General features: G+C 35.0%; 1 protein-coding gene across 1 annotated transcript in view; it reads left to right on the top strand.

Annotated features, from left to right (window-relative positions):
* The window catches only part of Ppp2r5a (protein phosphatase 2 regulatory subunit B'alpha), a 63,308-nt gene that overhangs the window by 12,875 nt on the left and 24,323 nt on the right, over positions 1-26,110 (top strand). Inside the window, exons 2-3 of the mRNA XM_076831389.1 lie at positions 20,147-20,343; positions 23,807-23,908. Of these exons, the coding sequence (XP_076687504.1) occupies positions 20,147-20,343; positions 23,807-23,908 (299 nt within the window). The remainder of the gene's footprint in view (positions 1-20,146; positions 20,344-23,806; positions 23,909-26,110) is intronic.

Below are 26,110 nucleotides of genomic sequence, written 5' to 3'. Positions count from 1 at the left end.
CCTGTTTTCAGAAAATATATACAATATTTTGTACATAATTTCAGGATTCTTAGATTTCTACCTTCAGCCACCACCCCGAGGCTCATCTGTGGTGATAATGGAGGGAAGTGGGGTTTCCGTAGAGCTTAGGTCCTGCTGTAGAGACTTGAACACCTTGTTAGAATAATACCTTTTCCTAACACAGTAGCAAGGATTTCTCAGGAGTTACAGTTAGGCATAGCTGCAAGATGGAACCTCATCACCACCATCAAAACTGAAATAGCTATAGCTCTCCATTGCTTCTATAGACATCTGTTTAATATTTCTTATTCCTGAAAATTCCAAATGAGAAAGATACTTGTGAACACTTATTTTATTTAATGACTAGGAGGTTTTGTATTCAAACTGAATTAAGGAAATGATACAGCTTCCATTTACTCTCCTAGGAGAGTGTTTCAACATCCTGCTTTCTGAAATCCAAGATTCCACATCCCAAGGAATCTGTTACATGCCCTGTTAGCTTATCTTCATTCCTTCTTTCTGCTTTATCAGAAGTGTTTGAGTACAAAAAGTAACATGGTTTTTTGAAATAAAAACTGGCCGGTGTATTTTAACCCTTCTGTAATGTAAAACTTATATATATATATATATATATATATATATATATATATATATATATATGTACTTATATTTGAATGATAACAGATTAGTGCATGGAAATGTTATGCTCTTCAGGGTTTTTAGATAGTATGCTAGGTATTTTCTTAAAACAATATACATTTATTTGTTAGAATATTATCAAACTGGTAGTGTGGCCTGTGTTCAGATTTTCTAAAATGTAATGCCCACAGTTTTTCTCACCATTTTCGATTTTAATGAAACCACAGAAACTTAACTAAGTCATATTTAGTCACAATGCTGTGAGTCATTTGTTAATAAACATTTCTATTATTACTTTATGATAGTTTGATCTCTAAAGTTTCAAATAAAAGCTGAATTTAGACTCTTAGTTATTAAAGTTCTAGTGGTAGTGCCAAAAAAAGCTACATGTCCTATATTCTGTGCCAGTTTCTTAAATTAGAATTTTGGATTGCATCCTCAGTGTGTACTGTAGTGGTATTGCTGGGTTGCTATGATACGGTGCTTGTTCTATAATTTGTAGCATGAATCCTATATGAGATCTTACTTTAAATTTCATATGGATGAGCAGCAGTAATTTGGGATATGACAGCTTTTTCCTTTCAGCAAAATTATACCTACATAACTATTATTTCAGTTACAAATGATGATACTCGCTACTTCAAATATTTATCCTTAAATGTAAAGGGTTAACAAATTAACAACTTGAAATAATTTTGTTATCCTTAAGAAGTTTAATTTATAAAATACTCTAATGAAGATAGGCAAGAAGAGGAAGACTATAATAACTAATGTACTCAACATTCATTGTACTTGGTATTTGAAATCTTGAGATACATGAATGTAGACTAGATTTTCTGGTAAGATGCATTTGAGACAGTATAAGCAAAACCAAATTATGGGGAAAAACTCTAAATTATTTTACCTACTAAATTTTTAAAAATTCAGTGAACTATTCTTAAAATCAATCCTACATAGCTATACTAATAGAATATTATTACCTCTTTTTCATTTTATGTGTTGATTTTTGGATTCTCATTTACATATCCTTTCAAATTTTTTTTTAATTTTATTTTTTTAGTTGTTGACAGAACTTTATTTTTATTTTTATATGGTGCTGAGAATTGAACCCAGTACCTTACAAATGCTAGGCAAGCACTCTACCACTGAGCTATCACACCAGTCCCCTCCTTTCAAAACTTTTATCAATCTAATTTAGTGTTATAAATTCTGGGCTGAAAAAAAAGATACTAAAAGGGGATTCTAAGATGTGTTTGTACACATTTTTGGTGAAGTGAAGTTAATGTGATTGTTGGTCAGTGGCATTACCACAATTGACCTTTAAACTTTACTTTCAGTAATGTCTTAAGTTTTTGGTACGAAAATATTTTAGAACCAGGACTGGACGACATTTTAAAAACTTTTTTGAAACATGATTCACATACATATAATCTACCCATTTAAATTTGAATCCAGGGGCTGGAGATGTGGCTCAAGCGGTAGTGCGCTCGCCTGGCATGCGTGCGGCCCGGGTTTGATCCTCAGCACCACATACAAACAAAGATGTTGTGTCCGCCAAATATTAAAAAATAAATAAATAAAGTCAATTGTTAAAAAAAAAAAAATTTGAATCCAGCCGGGCCTGGTGGCACACACCTATAATTCCAGCGGTTTGCGAGACTGAGGCAGGAGGATCACAATTCAAAGCCAGCCTCAGCAAAAGTGAGGTGCTAAGCAACTCAGTGAGACCCTGTCTCTAAATAAAATACAAAATAGGGCTGAGGATGGAGGATGTGGTTCAGTGGTTGAGTGCCCCTGAGTTCAATCCCTGGTAGCCCCCACCAAAAAATTATAGAATCCAGTGGCTTTTAGTATATTTACAGATAAGTGCAACCGCCATGATCAATTTTAGAATATTTTTATCACCTCATAAGGAAATTTCATACCTTTTAAAGGTCACCCTCTATGTTCCTAGGATCTTGTTCCCTACCCTTAAGCAGCTACTGATCTGTTTTCTATCTATATAGATTTCCCTATTCTGTACATTTCATTGAATGGGAACATACAATGTGTGGTATGCTTTCAGGGTTCATCCATGTCATAGCAAGTGACAGTACTTAATTCCTTTTTCTTTTTTTTTTACTGAATAATATTCTGTTGTGTGACTGTACCATGCTTTATTTATTTATCACTTGATATTAGGGTTTTTTTTTTTCACCTTTTGTGTGTATATATATAAAATGCTGCTATAAACATTTGTGTACCAGTTTTTTCTGTGAATATATTTTCATTTCTCATGGGTGTATACCTAGGAGTGGAATTTCTGGGCCATGTGATAATTCTGTGTTTAATTTCTTGAGGAACTTCCACACTGTTTTTCACAACAGTTGCACCATTTTGTATTTACACCTGCAGTGTATGAGAGTTCTGATCACTCCGCACTTCCAGTATTTCTTACTTGTCTTCTTGATTATAGCCATCCTAATGGATATGAAGTAGTGTCTACTTGTGGTTGTGATTTGCATTTCCTTAATAACTAATGCTGTCCACTTGTCTCTTCTTGTGCTTATTGTATTACCTGGAGAAATGGCTCTTCAAATCCTTTGTCCTCCCCCACCCCTTTTGTGGTTTAGAGGATTAAAGCCAGGGCCTTGCACATGCAAGGCAAGCACTCTACACACTGAGCTGTAGCCCCAGTCCAGTCCATTTTTTTATTGTTTACCTTTCTATCATTGAGTTGTAACAATTCTTTATATATTCATGGTACAACTTCCTTTAGCTTTTCACTTTTTCTTTTTCTTTTTTCTTTTGTACCAGGGATTGAACCCAGAGGTGCTTAACCACTGAGCCACATCCCCACCCTTTTTTATGTTTTATTTAGAGACAATTCTCTAAGATGCTTTAGGGCCTCATTAAGTTGCTAATGCTGGCTTTGAACTTGTGATACTCCTGCCCCAACCTCCCAAGGCACTGGGATTATAGGTGTATGCCACCGAGCCCAATGGCTTTTCACTTTCTTAATGCTGTCTGTTGAAGAATAAAAATTGCTCTGTGTGTATGTGTGTGTATGCTGGGGTTTAAACCCAGTGACTCATGCTTGATAGGCAAGCACTCTACTGCTAAGCCACATACCCAGCCCAAAAGTTTTTTAATTTTGATTAAGTATAAATTGTCTTTTTTTTCTTTCCTTTGCTCATGCTTTTGATGTCATATCTAAGAATCTTTCCAAAATCCAAGGTCTTGAAGATTTGCTCTATGTCTAAGAATTTTAGAATTTTAACCCTTAAATTTAGGTCTTTGGCCATTTTTATTAATTTTTGTGTAAGATATGATGTCAGGGTCCAAATTAATTCTTTTGCATGTGGCTATCCAGTTGCCCCAGCACCATTTGTTGAAAACTATTCTTATTAAATGGCCCTGCCACCCTTATTGAAAATCAGCCAGATTCTCAGTTCTTCTTCATTGATATATATCTGTTTTTGTGTCAGTATCACACTGTCTTGATTACTACTGTTTTTAGTAAGTTATGAATGTAAGTTGTGAATCTTACTCCTTTTTCTTTGACCCCCATGGATGCTTAACCACTGAGCCACATCCCCCATACCCCTCCCCCCTTTTTTTTAAATTTTGAGACATGATCTTTCTAAGTTGCTTAAAACCTCACTAAGTTGCTGGCCGCTGGGGTTACAGGTGTGTGTTAGCATGCCTGTCTGTTTCACTTTTGCAAGATTGTTTTGGCAGCTCTGGGTCACTTGCACTTGCAAAGGTGAAGTTACTGATTTGAGATTTTTGTTGTTACATAGGTATTTACAGCTATACCTTCTCTAAACTTTTAAGTTTCTGGAATTTGTCTCAAAGTCATTTCTAATTTCCCTTTCAGTTTCTTCTTTGACTCATTATCAGATTTATACTAGCCTCATTCCAGTAAGATATACATTTGTTTCCCTTCTGTGGTATTGTTGTTACACAATTGTATCTATTAATGTTACAACACCAATAATACATTGTTATAATTATTACTTTACCATCATCAGTAGTTATTTTTTATTCTAGTACCTCCTTTGTGCTATTACCAGCAAAATATAATTCTGTATTTTAATAACCCAACAATACATTATATCACTACTGTTTTATACAATGACTTTTAAAATCAGGTAAGAAAAGATTTATAATGCATTTATAATGTCTTATAAAAATTTCATAACTACTTTCACTGGTGATGTTTATTTTTTGGTCAGATTATCATCTGTGATCACTTGCTTTTGGCTTGAAGGAATTCCTGTAGTGTTTCTTGTAAGGCAGGCTAGTGGGAATAGATTTAAAAAAAAAAAATCTGGGAATGTCTTTATTTTTGCTTATATTTTAAAGATAGCTATAGTAGTTTTGGTTGGCAAGTTTTTTATTTATTTTATTTTTTTCTGTGAGCACTTCAAAAACACTATTCTGTGTTTCCATCTTCTGTTATGTTTGCTGAGATATCTCCTGTTAATCTTAGTCCTTGTAAATGACAAATAATTTTTCTGTTGCTGCTTTCAAGATTTTCTCATTGTCTTTGACATTTAGCATTTTTACTGCAATGAGTCTGTGGATCTTATTGAGCTGAATCCTTCTGGAGTTTGTTGGGTTTCTTGAATACATTAGGTTAGAGTTATCAGTACATTTGGGGAGTATTCAGTCATTATTTTATTTCTTAAAGTATTTTTTCTGCTCCTTCTCTTTTCTCCTTCTGTTACTCCCATTGTGCATTTGTTATACACTTGATCGTGTCCTACAGGTGTCTTCTGTATCTCTGTCCATTTTTCTTCATCCTTTTTACTTTTCATTCTCCAGATTGCACAGACTCTATTGACGTTATCTCCAAGTTCCCTGAATCTTTCTAATGCTAGTTCACATCTCCTCATGAGTTCTTTTAGTTTGTTTTTCTCATTTTGTTATGCTTTTCAACCTAGGATTTCTGCTTGATTCTCTTTTATAAGTTATCTTTGTTAGTAACCTCCGTTTGATCTGAAATTATCATCATACCTTTCTTTTTTAATTTTTTAAATTTGTTTTAATTAGTAATACATGGCAGTAAAATGTACTTGGATACATCATATATAATGGAGTGTAGTTTCTCATTCTTCTGGTTATACATGATGTAGAATCCCATCACTCTTATAGTTATATATGTACATAGGGAAATAATGTGTGATTTGTTTTACTATCTTTCCTTCCCCCCTTACTCCCTCCCCTCTCTTCACTTCCCTCTACCTAAAGTAACTCTTACCTAGCCCCACCCCTCCATTGTGAATTAGCATCCGCATATCAGAGAAAATATTTGGCTTTAATTGGCATATTTTGGTTAGCATGATACTCTCCAGCTCCATCCATTTTCTGGAAAATGCCCTTATTTCACTCTTCTTTAAGGCTGAGTAATATTCCATTATGTATATATACCACATTTCTTTAATCCATTCATCTGTTGAAGGGCACCTAGGTTGGTTCCATAGCTTAGTATTGTGAATTGAGCTGCTATAAACATTGATATGGCTGCATTATTGTAATATGCTGATTTTAAGTCCTTTGGGTATAAACCGGGAAGTGGGATAATGGGCCAAATGGTGGTTCCATTCCAAGTTTTCTGAGGAATCTCCATACCACTTTAAATAATAGTTGCACCAATTTGCATTTCCACCAGCAGTCTATGAGTGTACCTTTTTTCCCATATCCTCACCTACATTTATTGTTGTTTGTATTCTTTTTTTTTTTTTTGGTGGGTTTACTGGGCATTGAACTCAGGAACACTCGACCACTGAGCCACATCCCCAGCCCTGTTTTGTATTTAGAGACAGGGTCTCACTGAGTTGCTCATCACCTTGCTTTTGCTGAGGCTGGCTTTGAACCTGCAGTCCTCCTGCCTCAGCCTCCCCAGCTGCTGGGATTACAGGCGTGTACCACCATGCCCAGCTTATTTGTATTCTTGATAATCGCATTCTGACTGAGGTTAGATAAAATCTTAGAGTAGTTTTGATTTGTATTTCTTTTAATTGCTACAGATGTTGAACATTTTTTCATATATTTATATTTATTGATGGATTGTATTTCCTCTTCTGTGAAGTGTTCAGTTCCTTAGCCCATTTGTTGATTGGGTTATTTGGGGTTGTTTTTTTTTTTTTTTTTTTTTTTTTTGGTGGTGTTAAGTTTTTTAAATTTTTTTATATAACCTGGATATTAATGCTCTATGAGATAAAGATTTTCTCCTATTCTGTAGGCTCTCTCTTCTCATTATTGATTGTTTCCTTTGCTGAGAAGAAGCTTTTTAGTTCAAATACGTGCCATTTATTGATTCTTAATTTTACTTCTTGAGCTTTGTGAATCTTGTTAAGGAAGTCCAGATCCTAAACCAACATGGTGACGATTTAGATCTACTTTTTCTTCTTTTAGGTGCAGGGTCTCTGGTCTAGTGCCTAAGTCTTTGATCCCCTTTGAGTTGAGTTTTGTGCAGGGTGAGAGATGGGGGTTTAATTTCATTTTGTTACACATGGATTTCCAATTTTCCCAGCACCATTTAATGGATAGACTATCTTTTCTCTGGTGAATGTTTTTGGCATCTTTGTCTAGTACAAGATAGCTGTGTTTATGTGGGTTTGTCTCTGTGTCCTCTGGTTTGTTTCATTGTTCTGTTGTCTGTTTTGGGCCAATACCATGCTGTTTTTGTTACTGTGGCTCTATAGTGAAGGCTTCACTCTTCTTGCTAAGGAGTGCCTTGGCTATTCTGGGTTTTTATTTTTCCAAATGAATTTCACATCATACCTTTCTTTACTCCTTTAGTTATGGTTACTTTAATTCTTTGGACATACTTATAATGGCTATTTTGAAGGTCATATTCTGTTAAATCCAACATCTGGTCACTCTGACAGGCAGTTTTTGCTGCCTCCTTTTTTTTTTCCCCCTACCTTTTGGGCCATACTTTTCCTGTTTAGTTTATGTATCTTGCCAGCTGGACATTTAAAATCATATATTGTAGCAACATAGGGTACTGTTCTCAGTCCTTGTGCTCAGGGCTTATTGTTACTTATTTATTTGTTTAATGCCTGGGTGAAGTTTCTCCCCACTGATATGTCAAGCCCCTGATGTTCCTCTGAGAGGTGCAGCTTTGGATATGCCCACAGTCACCCCCGGAGGGTGGTGGTGGGGTAGTGTTTTATTTGTCTTTTCCTAACTGCATTGCCTACTATAAGTCTCACTGTTTTCTGGCTAACTGCTCAGTTGTTCTCAGCAGTGCTTGGGGCACAAATTATTCCACAGACTAATCCAGTCAAATTCGGGATTTGAAGGACTCCTTCCCAAGTCCAGTGTATGATATTTGTTCTGACACCGGGAAGGCAACTCCAGGCGGTCTCTATCCCTGGATCTCTCCTGAAAACTAGTTGGCCTGCAGTTTAGTCTGTATCCTCATCGGATCTAGAAATCATCCCTTTCCCTTTTCAACATCCCCTCCCCTGTTTTTGAGAATATTCTGAGGCTTGAACTTTCTTAGGCTCGTTGCAAATGAAGTCGATTCTTTTGGGAAAAGATGAAGAGCTGTTTATGGGAGGGGTGGCATTAGCTGAGGTCTTTTTGGCATGCCAAAAAGGTCCAGTGCTAGCGTGATTTTCAGTGGCGCTGCCCAGAAAGTGAAATCTCTGTCCCACAAGTGGAGTTTGGGCATAAGGGAGCCCTCACTTCTCCTCTGCCCTTGCCTAGAACTCAGCCTCTTCCACAGGTAGCTGTGGGGAGGGTAAGAAATGCCAGTGTCCTGCTCCTCGCTGGCAGGGAGCCGGAGGTAGACGGATCCCTGTGTTCTTGGCTACACTTCTTTGAAATGAAGTTTATACCTCTCTGAGCCAAGGGGAAAGAAGCAGTCTTGGTTCAAATACCACAGACTCACTATTCTTATTTCATTTTTGTAAGTGCTCTTAGAAAGGTGTTTCCTTGTTTGCTCTTTGCCATTTCCAGAGGCTTCAAATGGTTGTTCTGAACTTAACTTTCATTAGTTTCCCTGGGGAGCAGAACGGTGGATCTCCTTTCCTTATCTTGTGAGAAGTTTCTCTCTCTGGACTATAATTTTAATTAGTTTTAAAGTAATAATTAGTTCTTACGTAGTACTTCATGGTTTTCAGGTATACAACTTCACAAATAAATTTGAAATCTTCAGGAAGATTACTTGAAATAAACCATTTACTAGAACTGATGCAAGAAGCAACAAAAATCTAAATAGTATGTCTGTATGGTTGAATCCTAATTAAAAACCCTAAAAAAAGCTGGGTGCAGTGGTGCTTACCTATAATCCCAGTGACTCAGGAGGCTGAGGCAGGAGAACTTCAAGTTCAAAGCCAGCTTCCACAAAAGGGAGGCACTAAGCAACTTAGTGAGACTCTGTCTCTAAATAAAATACTAGGGCTGGGGAAGTGGCTCACTGGTCAAGTGCCCCTGAGTTCAATCCCCGGTAATCCTCCCCCTTCAACCCACAAACACACACACACCAAAAAAAAAAAAAAACCTTAAGAACAACATTATCAGAAAATTATAGAGCACTGTATCTCATGAACATAGTCTTTTGTAAAATATTAACAGGTTGAATTCTGTTAATTTAATATAAAATATAAAATAGGATGATATGTCATGATCATGTGGGAGTTAGACCAGGAGTTAGACTCACCTGTATAAATAGAATAAAGGGGGGGATCATATCATTTTAATAGGAACAAATTTCCTATTCTATACAGTTTCTTACTCTTTTGTACTTTTCTTTGCAAATTCAGCTGCCTCTATAGACCTGATCTCTGATCTCTCTCTCTTGTTAACCTGCTTGCTTTTTTGGGTCTTCTCTTCCTTTCCCTGAAAAGTGCCACCAAATGACTGATGTGATCGCAGTGTTCACTGTCTCCCTTCTCTCGGGGATCAAGGGTCCTGTATTGCCTGTTTCTCAACAGCTGAAATAGTTGTTTGGTATACTTTGTCTAGCATTTAGTAGTTTACAGTGGTGGGCCTAGTCTGCTAGAAGTCTTGCCCACCCTTTAAAGTGATGCATGAGATTTCATAATTAAATTCATATGTATAGTTTATACAGATTTACATTTTTCTGCTTACCAATATGCTTATTGGTCATTTATGTATCATGACCTTTTTATTTGCCTTTTTTTTTTTATTTCATAGGTGTTCTTTTGTATATTCCAGATACCAATCCTTTGTTGGTTATAAAACTATATTATTTACAGTTTTCCTGTTAACATTTTTTTTTTTTTTTTTTTAGTTCTCTTGGAAATTTTTGTATGTGAGGGAAGGATCTAATTTTTTTTTTTTCATATGAGTAGTCACTATAAGTTATTGAATTTTTTAAATTCCCTCCTGACTGCTGGGTGTGGTGGCACACACCTGTAATTCCAACCATTTAGGAGCTTGAGGCTGCAGGATCAGAAGCTGGAAGCTAGGCCTCAGCAACTTAGCAAGACCCTTTCTTAAAATAAAAACTAAAAACTACGTCATGTGCATGTGTGACCATATCACAATAAATTCCACTTTTATGTGTAACTATAATGTACCAATTAAATAAATAAATAAATAGGGATGTAGCTCGGTGAGTGGTAGAGTGCCCCCTGGGTTCCATCTGTGGTACCAAAAGAAAAAAGAAAAAAAATCCTGACTGACTTCAAAAAGAAATAACAACTATTATTACAAATTAACCTTCTGGATGTATACACTGGCATGTTTCTAAGTGCCTTATGCTCCCCATCCCAGTAGTCTTTTTGTCTACTCCTACACAACACGTGACAGTTTTAATTACTTAATAAGGACAGAGATGACTTTTCCCTTCTTCATCTTCTTAAAAATTATCTAGACTATTCTGGCTCTTTATTTTTTCAGATGAATTTTTAAGAACAACTCTTCTGGTTCCATCAAAACACCATGTTGATAATTTGATCTAAATTGCATATCTTGTATATATTTATTGGAAAAGATCCTAGTTTCCCCATCAGTGACTATAGGATATCTCTTTATAGTATGTCTTTATTTCATGAAAATTTTGTAATTTTCTTTATGAAATTCTTGTGTGTCTAACTCTTAGAGTCTTTGCCCTTCAAACCCAGTCAGTATGTTATGAGAAAGCTTATAACACATGGAAAGGTTACACATCCGGGTTCTAGTACTTTTTTTTGAGCCAACAGCAAGAATCAACTGCCACACTTTTATAAGTGATTTAAGTTGCAGAGAATTCCAGTCCCTAACTTTCCTAGTTTTTTTAGCTGAGACTTAAACATCATGGAGCAGAGATAAGCTTGTCCCTGCTGTGTCCTGTCTGAATCCTTGACCCAAAAAACCTTGGGAGATAATAATAATTATTTTAAGCAACTGAAATTTAGGGGGTAATTTGTTTCTAAATAATAGAAAATGAATATACCAGGCATTATTCTGATTATGATTTATTTTCTCCTGGAGGTCTACCTATAAAAACACATAATTAGAATATTCTAATATAGTATATAGGGGAATAATTTATCATCCTAAATTAATAAGTTGGAATTATTATTATCTATATTTATATGTGATTAAAAATATGTGAGTCTATAGGTTAAAGGAATCGACTTAGATGTTGAAAATTCATTATGAACAGGCTTCTTGGGATACTGGCCTTGTTCTTTATTGAGGATGAACTACCATGTGTTTGAAAGTGAGAGTTTTTCTTTTCCATGACATTTCTGTAGTCAGGTAGAACATTCAGTGTGGGGAAAAAACAAACTTAAAGTCTTAAAGTCCTCTGAATTTAGTGGTACAGCTTCCTAAGTAGGACTCAAAATAAGATCAAAGGATACAATGTAAAACTTCTTTGCAGGAGTTTCCTAAAGATTCTAATTTACATCTGGGCATGGTGGCGCATGCTAATCCCAGTGGCTGGGAAGACTGAGGCAGGAGGATTTCAAGTTCAAAGCCAGCCTCAGCAAAAGCAAGGTGCTGAGCAACTCATTGAGGCCCTGTCTCTAAATGAAATACAAAATAGGGCTGGGAATGTGGCTCAGTAGTCAAGTTCTCCTGAGTTCAATCTCCCCCTCCAAAAGAAAGATTCTAATTTACATTATCACATGGCTGATTACCCTATCAACCAGGCTTGTCTTTGGGCTTCACCTGTTATCTTCTGGCAGGACTCTTACTGATAAGAAATCTGATAGGTATCTACTTTTGGTTCTTCTGTGGATTCTTTTTTTTTTTTTTTTTTTTAATGCAAAAACTTTTAGCCTTCCCTTCAGGACATATGAATATTCAGGAATATGCTGGATTATTCTTTTGTCTGGGTCATTTTTTCTGTTTATTTGGTTTTCTTTTCTTGTTGTAGGCTTTCTGTGAATGGCTGTTGATTCTTTATTTTCCACTTCATATATATGAGGGAACAAAAAAATCATTTCAGGAGTTAGATGTGGTTAATTGACTCTGGTTTTGTTTAGAGTAATTGAACATGGAACTAGTTAAAAGCTAAAAAGCATGACTCTCTGAGACTATTCAATGTCTTTGGAGAAGAACTTTTTAATTTTTTTTTCCAGGAGTATGAATGCATGACTCCCTTCTGGAGTGGGGTCTGTTTTAAATATACTTATTAAGTTTTTGTGGTATTGGGGATCAAGCCCAGGGTCTTGTGTGTACTAAAGCATGTATTTTTACCACTGAGTTACATTCCAGCCCAGACTTTTTATTTAATCCTCCATTTCAGCTCATGTCTCAGTCCCTTCCTCTATTCCACTAGATATTTCTTAGTCTTGAACTACACTGGAGTCCTGTAGGACCCTCATCTGTAGTCCTCTGTTATTCTAGCATGTGATTTCCTTTGTCATGGTTTTGTCAGTTTCTGACTTTGAGTTTTCAAAAAATTTGTTGAAGTCTCTTGTGTAAGGCCTTTCTGTTCTGTTATTGTAGGTTCATCTCTCCCCTCATCCCCATATCTACTAACATTCTAGAGAGAGGGATAAGAGGTAAACAAAATGGACACTTTTAATTAGTGTACATGTGAATCTCTTAAGTGGGTGAGGATTTAGAATACAGCTTTTAAATGAACGTGTGCTATGTCAAAGTTAGTAATCGTATTCTCCATGCAGTCTAGGTGGTTTGAATCCCAGCTTTGTTACAAATTTACTTTATGATCTTACGTATGCTACATAGGATGAGATTTTTTTTTTTTAAGAGAGAGTGAGAGAGAGGGAGATAAAGAGAGAACTTTTTTTTTTTTAATATTTATTTTTTAGTATTTGGCGGACACAACATCTTTGTTTGTATGTGGTGCTGAGGATCGAACCCGGGCCGCACGCATGCCAGGCGAGCGCGCTACCGCTTGAGCCACATCCCCAGCCCGAGGATGAGATTTTTTAGTTTTTAATTTTATTTATTTTTGTGGTGCTATTGATCCAACTTAGGGTCTTATACATGCTAGGCAAGTGCTCTGCCACCACTGTACTCCAGGCTTTGATCTTATATTCCACATATTATGGAACAGTGGTTTTTAAAAAAAAACTGAAATACAATATGAAATATATCTTACTTCACATCTGAGTAACCTTTTACAGTTCAATTGAATTCTTACACTTACATGCAATACACTCTGTTTTTGTTTTTGTTTTGTTGTTGTTGTTTTTTCCACTCTGGCTTTTTTGTTTGTTTTATTTTTGTTTTTGTTTTGTACCAGGGATTGAACCCAGGGGCACTCATCCTCAGCCCTTTTTATTTTCTATTTGGACACAGGATCCCACTATGTTGCCTAGGGCCTCACTAAGTTGCTGAGGCTGGCCTCAAACTTGCAGTCCTCCCACTTTAGCCTGTTTTCCTGGTTATTGTTGTTGTCAGTTCTAGATATAACCCAGTGAAGTGATCCTACTACCCCAATTGGTTACAACCCACACTTTGAAAAACAGTACACTAGAGTACTGTTTCATAAAATGTAAGCCAGATACATCTTCAAGTTGGGTGTTGGGAGAAAAAAAAAAGAGGGAAAAAAGACTTTGTAAGAATTTAGGAACAACCTGTCAGGACTTTGGAAAGTTCTAAAACATGTATTAATAATTCTCCAAAGATGAAATACTTCACTTCCTTGGAGTTGTCTGATTCCCTCTCTACTTGACACTATGCAGGGATTTTTTACAATGTTGAGAATTCATTAGAGGGATCACAGTGTAATAGAAAACAGCTAAGATGAATTTTGAAAATCATCTTCCAGGCAAGTTTAAATTAATTATGTATTTTGCAAAAGGAAGGCACATCTGTTTTTCTTGTTTAGATAATTCCTTGATTGTGCAGTTTGTCTTGTATCTTTTATAATATTCATGCAGAGACCTTTTTTTTAAAAATTGAGGATTTAGTTATATTTTCTAGTAGAGTGCTTTTAGTAAATACTTAGCTCTGGTGTTGTTATTGAAGATATAAATACAAATGGATATCGTAGGTTATTGCATAATATTATGTGGTGATGGAGATCAATTATTACATAATATTCTTAAAATTGTGGTCATGTTTCCTTGAATTAACATAAAAACTTAAGGCATTTGAAATTTGTAAATATTTTTGCACTGATAATAGTTGGGGTCTGAATTGCTCTGTAGTAAATACTTTGGGAAATCAAAGTATATACTTACAAGTTTACACGTAGGATAGGGTTTTTTCTTGATTTAAATGGGATTAATAGGATCTTAAATGCTGTCTCCCTGTTCAAGATTCTTTTACATATTTTGGAAGAAATTAATATTTGTTTGAAATAGATGCATGTCATCAGTGCAAGACTATTAAAACAGGCACAGTGGCACACACCTTAATCCCAACAACTCAAGAGACTGAGGCAGGAGGATCACAAATTCAAGGCCAGCCTCAGCAATTTATCGATAATTAAATTCAGTGTGACTGAACAAATACAGATGCTCTGCAACTTATCACAGGATAACACTCAATAAAATCATAAGTCAAAAATAACACTGTCATAAATGCATTTAATAGCTGGGCGTGGTAGCACACACCTGTAATCCCAGCAGCTTGGTAGGCTGAGGCAGGAGGATTATGAGTTCAAAGCCAGCCTCAGCACCTTAGTGAAGCCCTAAGCAACTCAGCAAGACCCTGTCTCTAAATAAAATATTAAAAAAGGGCTAGGGATGTAGCTCAATGGTTAAGTACCCTGGGTACAATCCCTGGTACAAAAAAAATCATTTAATACATATGAGTATCATATGTTAGCAACACAGTACATTATAGAATATTGGTTGTTTATGCTTTTGATCACATGACCATGTGCTATGACTTGCTGCTACTGATGTCCAGCATTGTGAAAGGGTATCATACCATGTGTCTCTATCCCAGGGAAAGATCAAAATCCAAAATATGCTTTCTGTTGAGTGCATACCTCCTTCTCACAGGTTTTTGACTGTGCTGTAGTACTCAGGGCATGATGTGAAGCAATTACTCTGTCAGCATCCACAATTCTAGTTGCTGTATGGTGTTGTCCCATAAGATGTTCTGAACTTGCATGTTTCTAGAGAAGTTTTTATTTTTAAGACTAGAAGTAAAATTCTGGTAGACTGCCGCAGTCTGGCTGGGCACAAAATAACCGAGCCACCACACACCTTGTAGATTCAAACAGTAACTCTTTATTCTCGAACTGTCACCGGCACTCTACACACACGTTCTGGGAAAATTCACCCTCCACCGGGCTCTGCATCCCAAATATACTCTGAATCCCTCGAGAACTCAAGGAGCGGGCGCCTGAGGCAGCAGGATACGCCCTATTCCCAGCATGATCCACCTTAAACCTGGAACCGCCCTATTCCCAGCAGGATCCACACCCTAAACCTGGAACCGCCCTAAACCCTGACCGCTGTGGTCCTTGAGCAGGGTCACCTTTCTCAAACATTCATGCAATGTCACTGAAATGACCTGGGTCCAAGGCAAGCCCATTTCCACAATGGAGAGTCCTCCCTCTAAGCAACATTGGGTAGGCTGACAAGGAAATTGCCATGTGTCATTCCTACTTGGCTATGCCTCTCAGCAGTAGACAATATAGTTAATATTGGAGGGAGAATTCCAGGTAAGGAAGCATGTGAGTCTGTATGGAGTTATCCATATTGAGAATGGATAATTAACATCATGAATACAAACAATAATAAATGCTGGAGAGGATATGGAGAAAAAGGAACACTTTTACACTGTTGGAGGGATAGTAAATTAGTACAACCACTATGGAAATCAGCATGGAGGTTTCTCAAGAGACTAGGCATGGAATCACCATAGCACTTAGCTATTCCATCCCTCAGTATTTATCCTGAAGAATGAAAGTTGTCATTAGTGACATATGCATACTGTTTCCCACAGCACAATATACAAGAGCCAAACAATGGAACCAGCCTAGGTGACCATCAACAGATGAATGGATAAAATTAAGTGAACAGAGAAAAAATAGCCAAGGAAAAAAACAATATGTGACATTACTATAAGACATTGCCAGACAGAAATAATATTGAGTGTATGACAGACTTTATTTGTAAGAATGCTTATAATAGAGAAGTTGTAAGCAGCCAGTGTAGATCTTGTCAATACTCTTTACATTTCAGATTTATTGTATTCTTTTTCTCTCAGATTCTTATTTATGTTTATGAAATAGCCGAAGTTGATAGTCTGATTTTTCTACTATTATAAGAAAGAAATCCAGTGGTACTATTATAGAAAAGTACAGAACTACAGATTAAACATCTGCAATTGCAAAATATTTCATGGTACTTTTCTTTATTTGAGATGATGTCTCACTGTGTTGCCCAGGCAGGTCTCAAACTCCTGTCTCAAGTAGTCTACCACTTCTGTCTCCTGAGTGCTGGGACTATAGGCACAAACCACCATGCCAGGATTCCTTGATTTTTTTAATGATTACTATACAGGTTTTTGACCTATATAAAAATGTTGCACATCTTGCACCTATAAGTAGGCTAACCACCAGTAGATAACTGTAGCTTCCTGTCTCATTTAACCTTTACAGCTATTTTACCTGGGCTGCCAAGAAATTCAGTGCAAGCAGTCAAATACCTTGTAATAACTATTACTTTCCTCCTTTTAATTAATTCTGGTTTTGTTTTTAATTTTTTTATATTTAATCTTATAAGTACTCAAAAATTTTTTGATTACAGATTGTATAGAGAATAGGCAACATGTGTATATATTGGCATGTGTCTATGTAGACAGTGTATGTATAATGTGTATGTGTGTTTGTGTGGTAAATGGCAATACCTTTTGCATTTTTTTTTTTTTTTTTTTTTTTTTTTTAGAAAGAGTGAGAGAGAGTGAGAAAGAGGGAGAGAGAGAGAATTTCAATATTTATTTTTTTTTTAGTATTTGGCGGACACAACATCTTTGTCTGTATGTGGTGCTGAGGATCGAACCCGGGCCGCACGCATGCCAGGCGAGCACGCTACCGCTTGAGCCACATCTCCAGCCCCTACCTTTTGCATTTTGTCTGACAAAAGTTATCTTTTTTTTTTTTTTAATGATGCTGGGGATTGAACCCAGCAGTGTTTTACCACTGAGTCACATACCTCCCCCAGCCAACACCCCCCTTTTTAAGACAGAGTTTCACTACAATGCTGAGGCTGACCTTGAACTTGTGATCTTCCTGCCTCAACCTCACAAGTCCTTGGGATTTCTGGTGTGTGCCAGAGTTCCCCACTTTGATAACATTATCTTTTTATGTTTGATGTCTTTTCTTCCCAGTCTACCTCTAATCTCTTGAAGGTAGAAATCACTCTAACCTTCAGAACCTGCTTCAAAGGGTTGTTGTGATAGTTAACTAAATTAGTACATATAAAGCACTTAGAATTACCTTTGGCATGAAGGAAGTATTAACGTTAGTGATAGTGCTGTATGATGTTATGTAGCACAGCAGACTTAACATTCAATAAACATTTTATTCTTGTAGATAGGGTTAATAGGAAAGATTTTTCTATTATATAATACCTAAAAATAATTAGAATTGGAAACTTCTGTTTTAACCCAGAGCCAAAGGATTTGAAATGTTAAAGTACTTTCTAAATATTTCTAATGTTTGAGGGGGATTTATATGTGACCTGTCTCATCAAAGCATTAGTTGAATACTAGGATATAGTTCTTGAAGAGGAAGAAAACAATAACAAATTCAAATAAATCTTTAAGCCAATAAATGGATTATTGAATGGAGAAGCTATGAAAAAATATTTTTTTTTTCCTGAAGACCAAGAATTAAATGCTCAGAAAAAGATGCTCTTTTTAGAACGTGTAACATGTTCTTAAACTGGTACTATTTTATGTCCCCTGTCAGGTACACTTCAAAGCCACAGGCTGAGCCTTGTTCTCGTGACTGCTTTGTCTCTTGGGAGGATTTTTTCTTCTTGCTTTTCCACAGCTTCATACTTTTCTGCTGAACACTGAGTACCTTGTATCCTTCTGATAGTCCCATCTCTGAATTAACCTTAACCCTACCATTTGCCAATCCTGAAAACATTTTGTGTCTTCTGTCATGTTAGCTACAGGCTTCTAGCCTGTGATGTAAGAGGGGAAAAAGCCTTTTATAATCCATTTTGAAGTATTATATGCTTTCACCTTCATGATCATATCTCATTTAATCCATGTAATTTTACCATGAGGTTATGCTTTTGATAAAAATGGTTATTATCAATTCTTAAACATAGCCGTAATATAATAATTCACTATACTATTTTTGGTATCTTAGTACCAATTTTAAACTTTTTGTTCAGTAGTCTCTTTTGCAGTGCATAATCTTTTTAAAAATATTTTCTTTTTTTTCAGTAGTAGTTGGACACAATACCTTTTTTTAATTTATTTTATTTTTATGTGGTGCTGAGGATCAAACCCAGGGCCTCACATGTGCTAGATGAATGCTCTACCGCTTAGCCATAACCTCAGCCCCAAGTGCATAATCTTTATTGTTCAAATTCAGAGTCTTTTCAGGTGTAAAATGTTTGTGGACTTCTTAAATACTTTTTACTAGATAAGGGAAACCCTACTCAGTGAATGATTCTTGTCCTTAAGAAGCCTGATATCTTTTGGGGGTTGATAAAGGAAACATTGAATATAGACCTAAAGATAATGCACATTCAACTATATAAATTGTTGTGAGTACTATAAATGTTCAGTGAAAGGAGAGATCATTGTATCCTGAGCTACTCAAGGGAAATTTTGTGGAAAATGTAGGATCTAAGTTTATTCTTAAGGAATGTATAGAATTTGGAAAGACAGGGAAGGAAATCTGGTGAAATATTTCAGATAGAAGGCCTGGAGGCACATAGCTGTAATCCTAGTAACTCTGGAGGCCAAAGCAGGGGGATCAAGGCCAAGTTCAAGGCCAGCTTGGGCAACTAAGTGAGATCCTGTCTCAAAAAATAAAAAGGGCTGGAGTGTAGCTCAGTGGTAGAGCACTCCTGGGTACTGCAAAAAAAAAAAAAAAATTATATAGAACAAAGATTTTGAACAAAGACCTTGCCTTTAGAAAATAGTAAGAGAACTGTTTTCATGCCAAGGAGGTAGGAGTGAGATAAAGGAGAGAATAAGAGTTGGCCATACTGAAGTACAATGTTGTGTATTACTTTAAACATCAGGGAAAAAAGCTAAAAAATATTTTTAAATTTTCCCAAATTATTCGTTACACTGGAATTTCATTGTCTTATTATAAAAGATATAACACAGGTATATTATCTGTTATAATAAAGCTTATATACTGTTTAAGAATATCTTTGAAAGTAGAGATATCAAGCAACTGAGAGACCTATGGTGATTTCTTATAGAGTTTGAGAATAATTCTACCAGCCTAATTAGTCACCATTTTCTACAGTGTGTATATAGATAGAAAGAAAGATACACATACACATATGCAATCTGTAAGTTTAGCACAATTGGGGAGCAAATATCAATGTTGAGCAGACATCTGTTTATTTATAAAAAGCAACTGGTTATCAGTTTTGGAAAATATCAGGTTATTAATTGGAATTAAATGCTTATAACCATTTTAGCTTCAAGGGTAATAACTCTAAAGGATTTAAGAAAAGAATTATTATTTAAAATACAACTAGTTTTGCAGAGAATGAGCAGGTTGTTATTTTTTGGGATCACTGAAAATTATTGAGTATGAGCATATTGATTCTCATTTTAGCAAGATTTTAGCTTTTCAAAGTAGTTTGGAAGATAAATCAGGAGTGATAGTGGTTATGAGACCATGTAAGAGAATGATTAGGATGTCTTTTGTGGTCTGGATGAGGTATGACGAAGGTCTAAAGTGATAGTGGGAGCAATAAGAAAAAGATTCCAGATATGTTAAACAGAATGAATAATGATTATGGACAATGAGAGAAGTTCAGAATAAGTCCCTAAATCATAATATGAGGTGGGTGAATTCATCATTAGCTTTCTGGGAAGAGTTTTAAATGTGTAAGAAAGTAACTTCTACAAAATTAATAACTATATAAGGTAACTTTTAAGGTATTTCTAAGTTTTTCTTTGTTTTTATTTATAGATGCCACTTCAAATGAACAACAAGAGCTATTCTGTCAGAAGTTACAGCAGTGTTGTATACTGTTTGATTTCATGGACTCTGTTTCAGACTTGAAGAGCAAAGAAATTAAAAGAGCAACACTGAACGAACTGGTTGAGTATGTTTCAACTAATCGTGGTGTAATTGTTGAATCAGCGTATTCTGATATAGTAAAAATGGTAAGCCTCTAGACTTATGTTCCTCAGATTGATATAAATTCAAAGTAAGATCTGAGGTATAATTATGAATTGGAGACTGATTTTTAATAAATGTGTGCAATTAATATATCCAAAAGAATGTTTTATAAACTAGTCCATTTGAAAGATTATCTATCCATTTCACAGATGCTGTCATTGCTTAGGAGTTAGGGAATTCAGTAGCCTCAATTATTGGTGGCTACCATTTTGGATAGTGTAGTCTTGAGCTTAGGGAAAAAAAATGTAAGCTCAAGATTGTACATATAAATTGATAATAGATGATGTCATGGGGGTGAGTAGTCACTGAGAGAGAACTTGTAAAGGGGAAGGAGAAGACCAATGAAAAACTTTGGGGAATAAAATATTTGAGCTGTGGGTAAGGGAGTTTGGTTTAAAATGAATGATATTTAGGACATTTTAATGTGTTTGTAGACTATAACACTTTAATTAAAACTTGGGTCCTTTGAGAAGTTAAGTAATGCTTCTTATTGAGCATCCTTAATCCAAAATAAGATGTACAATACTTTTTGAGCACTAACATGAGTCAACAGTGGAAGTTTTCATACCTGACTTCACTGATGAGTTGAAGTCAAAACACAGGTGCACTAGAAATATTATATAAAATTGCTTTCAGGCTTGTTTATAAGGCATATGTAAGACATAAATGAGTTAGTGTTTAGACCTGGATTCTATCCCCAAGATATGTCATTATGTATATATAAGTATTCCAGAATTCAAAACACCTCTTAGGCATTGTGGATAAGAAATTCTCAGCCTATACAAGTAAATGTTTAGAATGTCTGATGTGATCTGAAAATTACCCCCTTTATTAAAGTAATGGTGTTCAGGATACTATTTATTGGTAATTCAACCTCATCCACCAAACAGAAATTTGCATGGGATTTGTGATTTTCGTATTTCATTATATTCTAATAAAACACAAAAAATTAAGCTGGAGTAGAGATTTGCCAAGTACACAATTTAAATTTATACCATGGTATAAAATTTAATGGCAAGTACCAGCCTAAGTGCTCTTCAGCAGATGAATGGATAAAGAAAACACACACACACACACACACACACACACACACACAGAGTGAAATATTACTCAGCCATAAAGAGGAATGAAATTATGGTATTTGCCAGTTAATGGATGGAACTAGAGACTATCATGCTAAGAGAAATAATCCAGTTTCAAAAACCAAAGGCCAAATGTTCTTTCTGATATGTGAATACTAACACACAATAAAGGTGGGGGTGGGGAGAATAGAAGTTCATTGGATTAGAGGAAGGGGAATGAAGGGAAGGGGGCATGGGAATAGAAAAAATAGAATGAATCTGGCATAACTTTCCTGTGTTCATATATGAATACATGACAAGTGTAATTCCACATCATGTTCAACCACAAGAATGGGATCCTAATTAGAATAAGTTATACTCCATGTATATATAATATGTCAAAATACATTCTACTGTCATGTATATCTAAAAAGAACAAATTTTTTAAAAAGTTAATAACAAGTATAACCTATAAAGATTAGCTATAGAGAGAATATTAATCAAAATGAAAGTGGTTTCCTAAACTTGGGCAGACAGTAAAAAGGGAGCAACAGTTTGAGGATGTAAACATTAAATATTAATGGAGTTCCTATTTTGATTTTTGTTTTATCATTTAAAAATTCCAAGGATAAAAAACTTCATTTCTTGCTAGGCATGGTGGCACAGGCCTATAATCCCAGTAATTTGTGAGGCTGAGGCAGGAGGTAGCAGGTTTAAAGCCTGCCTCAGCAATTTAGCAAGGCCCTAAGCAACTTGGTAAGACCCTGTCTCAAAATAAATAATAAGAAGGGCTGGGGACATGGCTCAGTGGTTAAACACACTTGGATTCAATCCCTGGTATCCAAAAAAAAAAAAAAAAAATCCAGGCGTGGTGGCTCACACCCATAATTCCAGCAACTCTGAAGGCCGACGGATTACAAGGACTACAAGTTTGAAGCAAGAGGATTACAAGTTCAAGACCCTGAGCAATTTGGCAAGACACTGTCTCAAAATAAAAATAAAATGGGCTGTGGATGTAGCTCATTGCAATCCCCTGGGTTAAATCCCCAGTACCAAAAACAAACAAAAAAACATCATTTCTTAATATTATTGATTTCAAAAGGTTTGTATTCAGGAATTTTGAAAATCTTGCAGACTATTCTGTAATTTGCTACATGTACTCTGGGATTTATTTGCCAAAGTGCAAAAGTGTGTGCGTTTTGTTGTTTAACTTCTGGGTACTTAATTTCTAGGTAAGAGTTGAGCCACTTTTCTCACTTAGTCCTTTAAAACTCTTCTGAATATTTGTTATGTACAGATACTTTTATTGGTGGCTGCAAGGTTAACTTTTACTACTGACAAATATGAGATGTAGTTAAGTCTTTTTTTAAATTGGTTCATTTTAGTTATTAGTTAAGTCTTAGAGTAATACTATTAGAAGTATTACTCTACCATGGATGCCACTTCATTAAAAAAAAGAATAATAATAGTTGGAAACTTGCTTGCATAAATCAAACGCTGCTTATCTTATCCTCTGTCCCCTAGATAGTTTATCTCAAATGACCAACCCCATAATTGTCCTTAAGTGTTTACTAAACTATTTGGTTTGTCAGTCCTGTGAGTCCGTCATCATTCATTCATTTATTTATTTATTTATTTATTTATTTATTGGTTGTTCAAAACATTACAAAGCTCTTGACCTGTCATCATTCTTAAAAGAACTAGGGATTGGAACCATAGTCTGTCCTTCACTGGAGAAAAAGAATATGTTGGTATGGAGATAGAGGAAGCAAAAGATGAAATTATAAATCCTATGTTTCACCGAATCTAAAATGAAGAATCTCAAAGCAAATCCTGATTTCAGATCATATGTTTTTAAAAAGTCTCAGAGTAGAAGAAATACAATGAATTAAATGATGAGGTGTTATAAGCTATGTCTGTAATAACCACGAAGGCCTTTTACCTGTCCTTTAGTGTGGCATGTACATATAAGAATAGAGATGTTTTATTGAACTTGTTTACATGTTGTAAGCATTGAATATGGCTGTATTAGAATATGAGAAGAATGGTGGAAAGATTTAAGGAATCAAGTTAGAGGTTGGTAAGATTAGTAATTTTGCCCTACTCTCCCCTTTCTTTTTAAGCAAAACTTGGAAATAAGTGATATTTAAGGAAGAGGAATCTAGAAGTAATCCATAATCTTCAGTAGCTTCAGGAAGTCAGATATTGGGCAGAGAAAAGAGAGAAACACCTGCCTCCTTCATATCTTGATATTTATAGATTTTGGAAGTAAATTTATAGTCACAACTTTTTTCTTAAATCAGGGGTCTTAAAAAGTATTCCATTTTGCATTGTTGAATTCAATTATGTAATAAGAACATAAATCTAAATGTATTTTTCTTTGCAGATCAGTGCTAATATCTTCCGTACTCTTCCTCCAAGTGATAATCCAGATTTTGATCCAGAAGAGGATGAACCCACACTTGAGGCCTCTTGGCCTCACATACAAGTATGGAACATGATTATGTCTTGACAATTTTAATATTTTGATATTCTGCTGAAATCATGGCTCTCTCTTTTAGATTCTGAGTGTCTATTTAAAATTTTTAAATATGTTTTCTTAACATTATTTTCTTTCCCCAAAATGTTTTTTATTGAGATAAAATATAGTTCACATAAAATTGACTATTTAAACCATTTTTAAGGGCTGGGGTTGTGGCTCAGTGGTAGATGACTCGCCTGGCATGTGCAAGGCCCTGGGTTCTATCCTCAGCACCACATATAAATAAATAAATTAATTAAGGTATAAAAATTTTTTTAAGTATATAATTCAGTGGCATTTTATATACTGACCATGCTCTGCAATTGTCACCACTGTCTAGTTCCAGAACTTTGTATCAACCTAAAAGAAAATCCCTTTATCATTAACAGTCATTCTCCATTCCCCCATCTTCATAGGCTCTCACAACTACTAATTTGTTTTCTGTCTCTATACCTGTTTTGTGTATTTTATGTAAATGAGATTATAACCTGTAGACTTTGTGAACTTACCATATATTTTGAAGATTCATTCCTTTTGTAGGAATGTACTCATTTTTGTGGCTGAATAATATTCCATTGTATGGCTACTACTACATTTTTATTTATTTATTAGTTGTTTGATCTTTATTTCCACCTTTTGATCATTAATCATTTAGGAATAGGTTGCTTAATTTCTATCTGTTTATGACTTCCCCAAATTTTGTTATGTTATTGACTTTATTTCATTGTTTAGAGAATATTCCTTGTATGATTTGAGTTCTTTTAAATAATTTTATGGCCTAGTATACAGTCTATTCTGGAGAATGTTTCATGTGTGCCCATTGAGAAGATTATATGTTATATTATTGGAAGGAATCTTTGGTAGAAGTCTGATAAGCCTGATTTGTTTATGGTGTGGTTCAAGTCTTCTGGTACCTTGTTGATCATCTCTCTATTATGTCCATTGAAAGTGAGATATATAAGTCTCCAACTATTATTGTTCAGTTATCTATTTCTCTCTGCATTTCTGTTTTCACTTTAGATATTGTGGGAACTTAGTTGATAGGTACATGTATATATATATAATTGTTACATCCTCATAGATTACCCTTATCATAATAAAATGTCCTTTGTCTCTAACAACAATTTCTATGTCGTCTGATATTAGTATAGCCACTCCATTTCTCTTCTGGTTACTGTTTGCATAGTACGTATTTTCCATCATTTTACTTTCAACGTATGTATTTCTTTAAAGCATGTCTTTTATAAATACCATATAGTTGAAACATGTTTTTTAAACATTTTATATAATATCTTTTGTTTGGAGTGTTTCATCTATTTATATTTAATGTAATTACTAATAAGAGAGAATTTACATCTGCCATTTTTTCTAGGTTTTATGAATTTTGTTGTTGTGTTGAATGGGTATTTTCTTGAGTATCGTTTTAATTCCCTTGTTTCTTTCTCTTTTTTTTTTTTAAGTTATTTTCACAGTGGTTGTCCTGGGGATTTCAGTTAGCATTTTAAAACAATCTAGTTTTGTTTATTACTTAATTTCAGTAATAAACAAAGTTTGGTCCAATATACTTTCAGTTACTCCCCCTTTCTTTGTGGTATTATTGTCATTAAAAAAAAAATCGCATCTTTACACTTATATGTTCATCAACACAGACTTATAATTAATTGCTTAATGTTACTGCTTTGTTAAGGAAGAAAATAAAAGTTACAAATTAAATTACATGTATTATCTTTAATATTTACTTTATTGTTATCTTTACACATACTCTTTATTTCTCTCTATAGATTTAAAATACCATATAGTGTCCTTTTCATAAAGAAATTCCTTTAGTATTTCTTAAAGGGCAGATCTGATAGTGACAAATTCTCTTTGGGGTATTTTTGTTTTTTAATATTTTTTAGTTGTAGATGGATACATATTTTATTTTATTTATTTTTATGTGGTGCTGAGGATCGAACCCAGTGCCTCACGCATGCAAGGCAAGTGCTGTACCACTGAGCCACAACCCCAGTCTCTTTTTGTTTTTTTAATCTAGGAATGTCTTAATTTCTCCATCATTTTTGAAGGAGAGTTTTATCCAACACTCTTTTTCTTTTTTTTCTAACAGTCTTTTTCCTTTTGAAAGAGTAATTTTAGCTAATAGTCTTTTCCTTTTGAACACTTTGAAGATGT

This window comes from Callospermophilus lateralis, chromosome 13 (genome assembly GCF_048772815.1).
Source record: "Callospermophilus lateralis isolate mCalLat2 chromosome 13, mCalLat2.hap1, whole genome shotgun sequence".
NCBI lineage: Eukaryota > Metazoa > Chordata > Mammalia > Rodentia > Sciuridae > Callospermophilus > Callospermophilus lateralis.
Note: the sequence above shows the minus strand (reverse complement) of the source record. Positions and strands in the feature narration are given on the sequence as shown.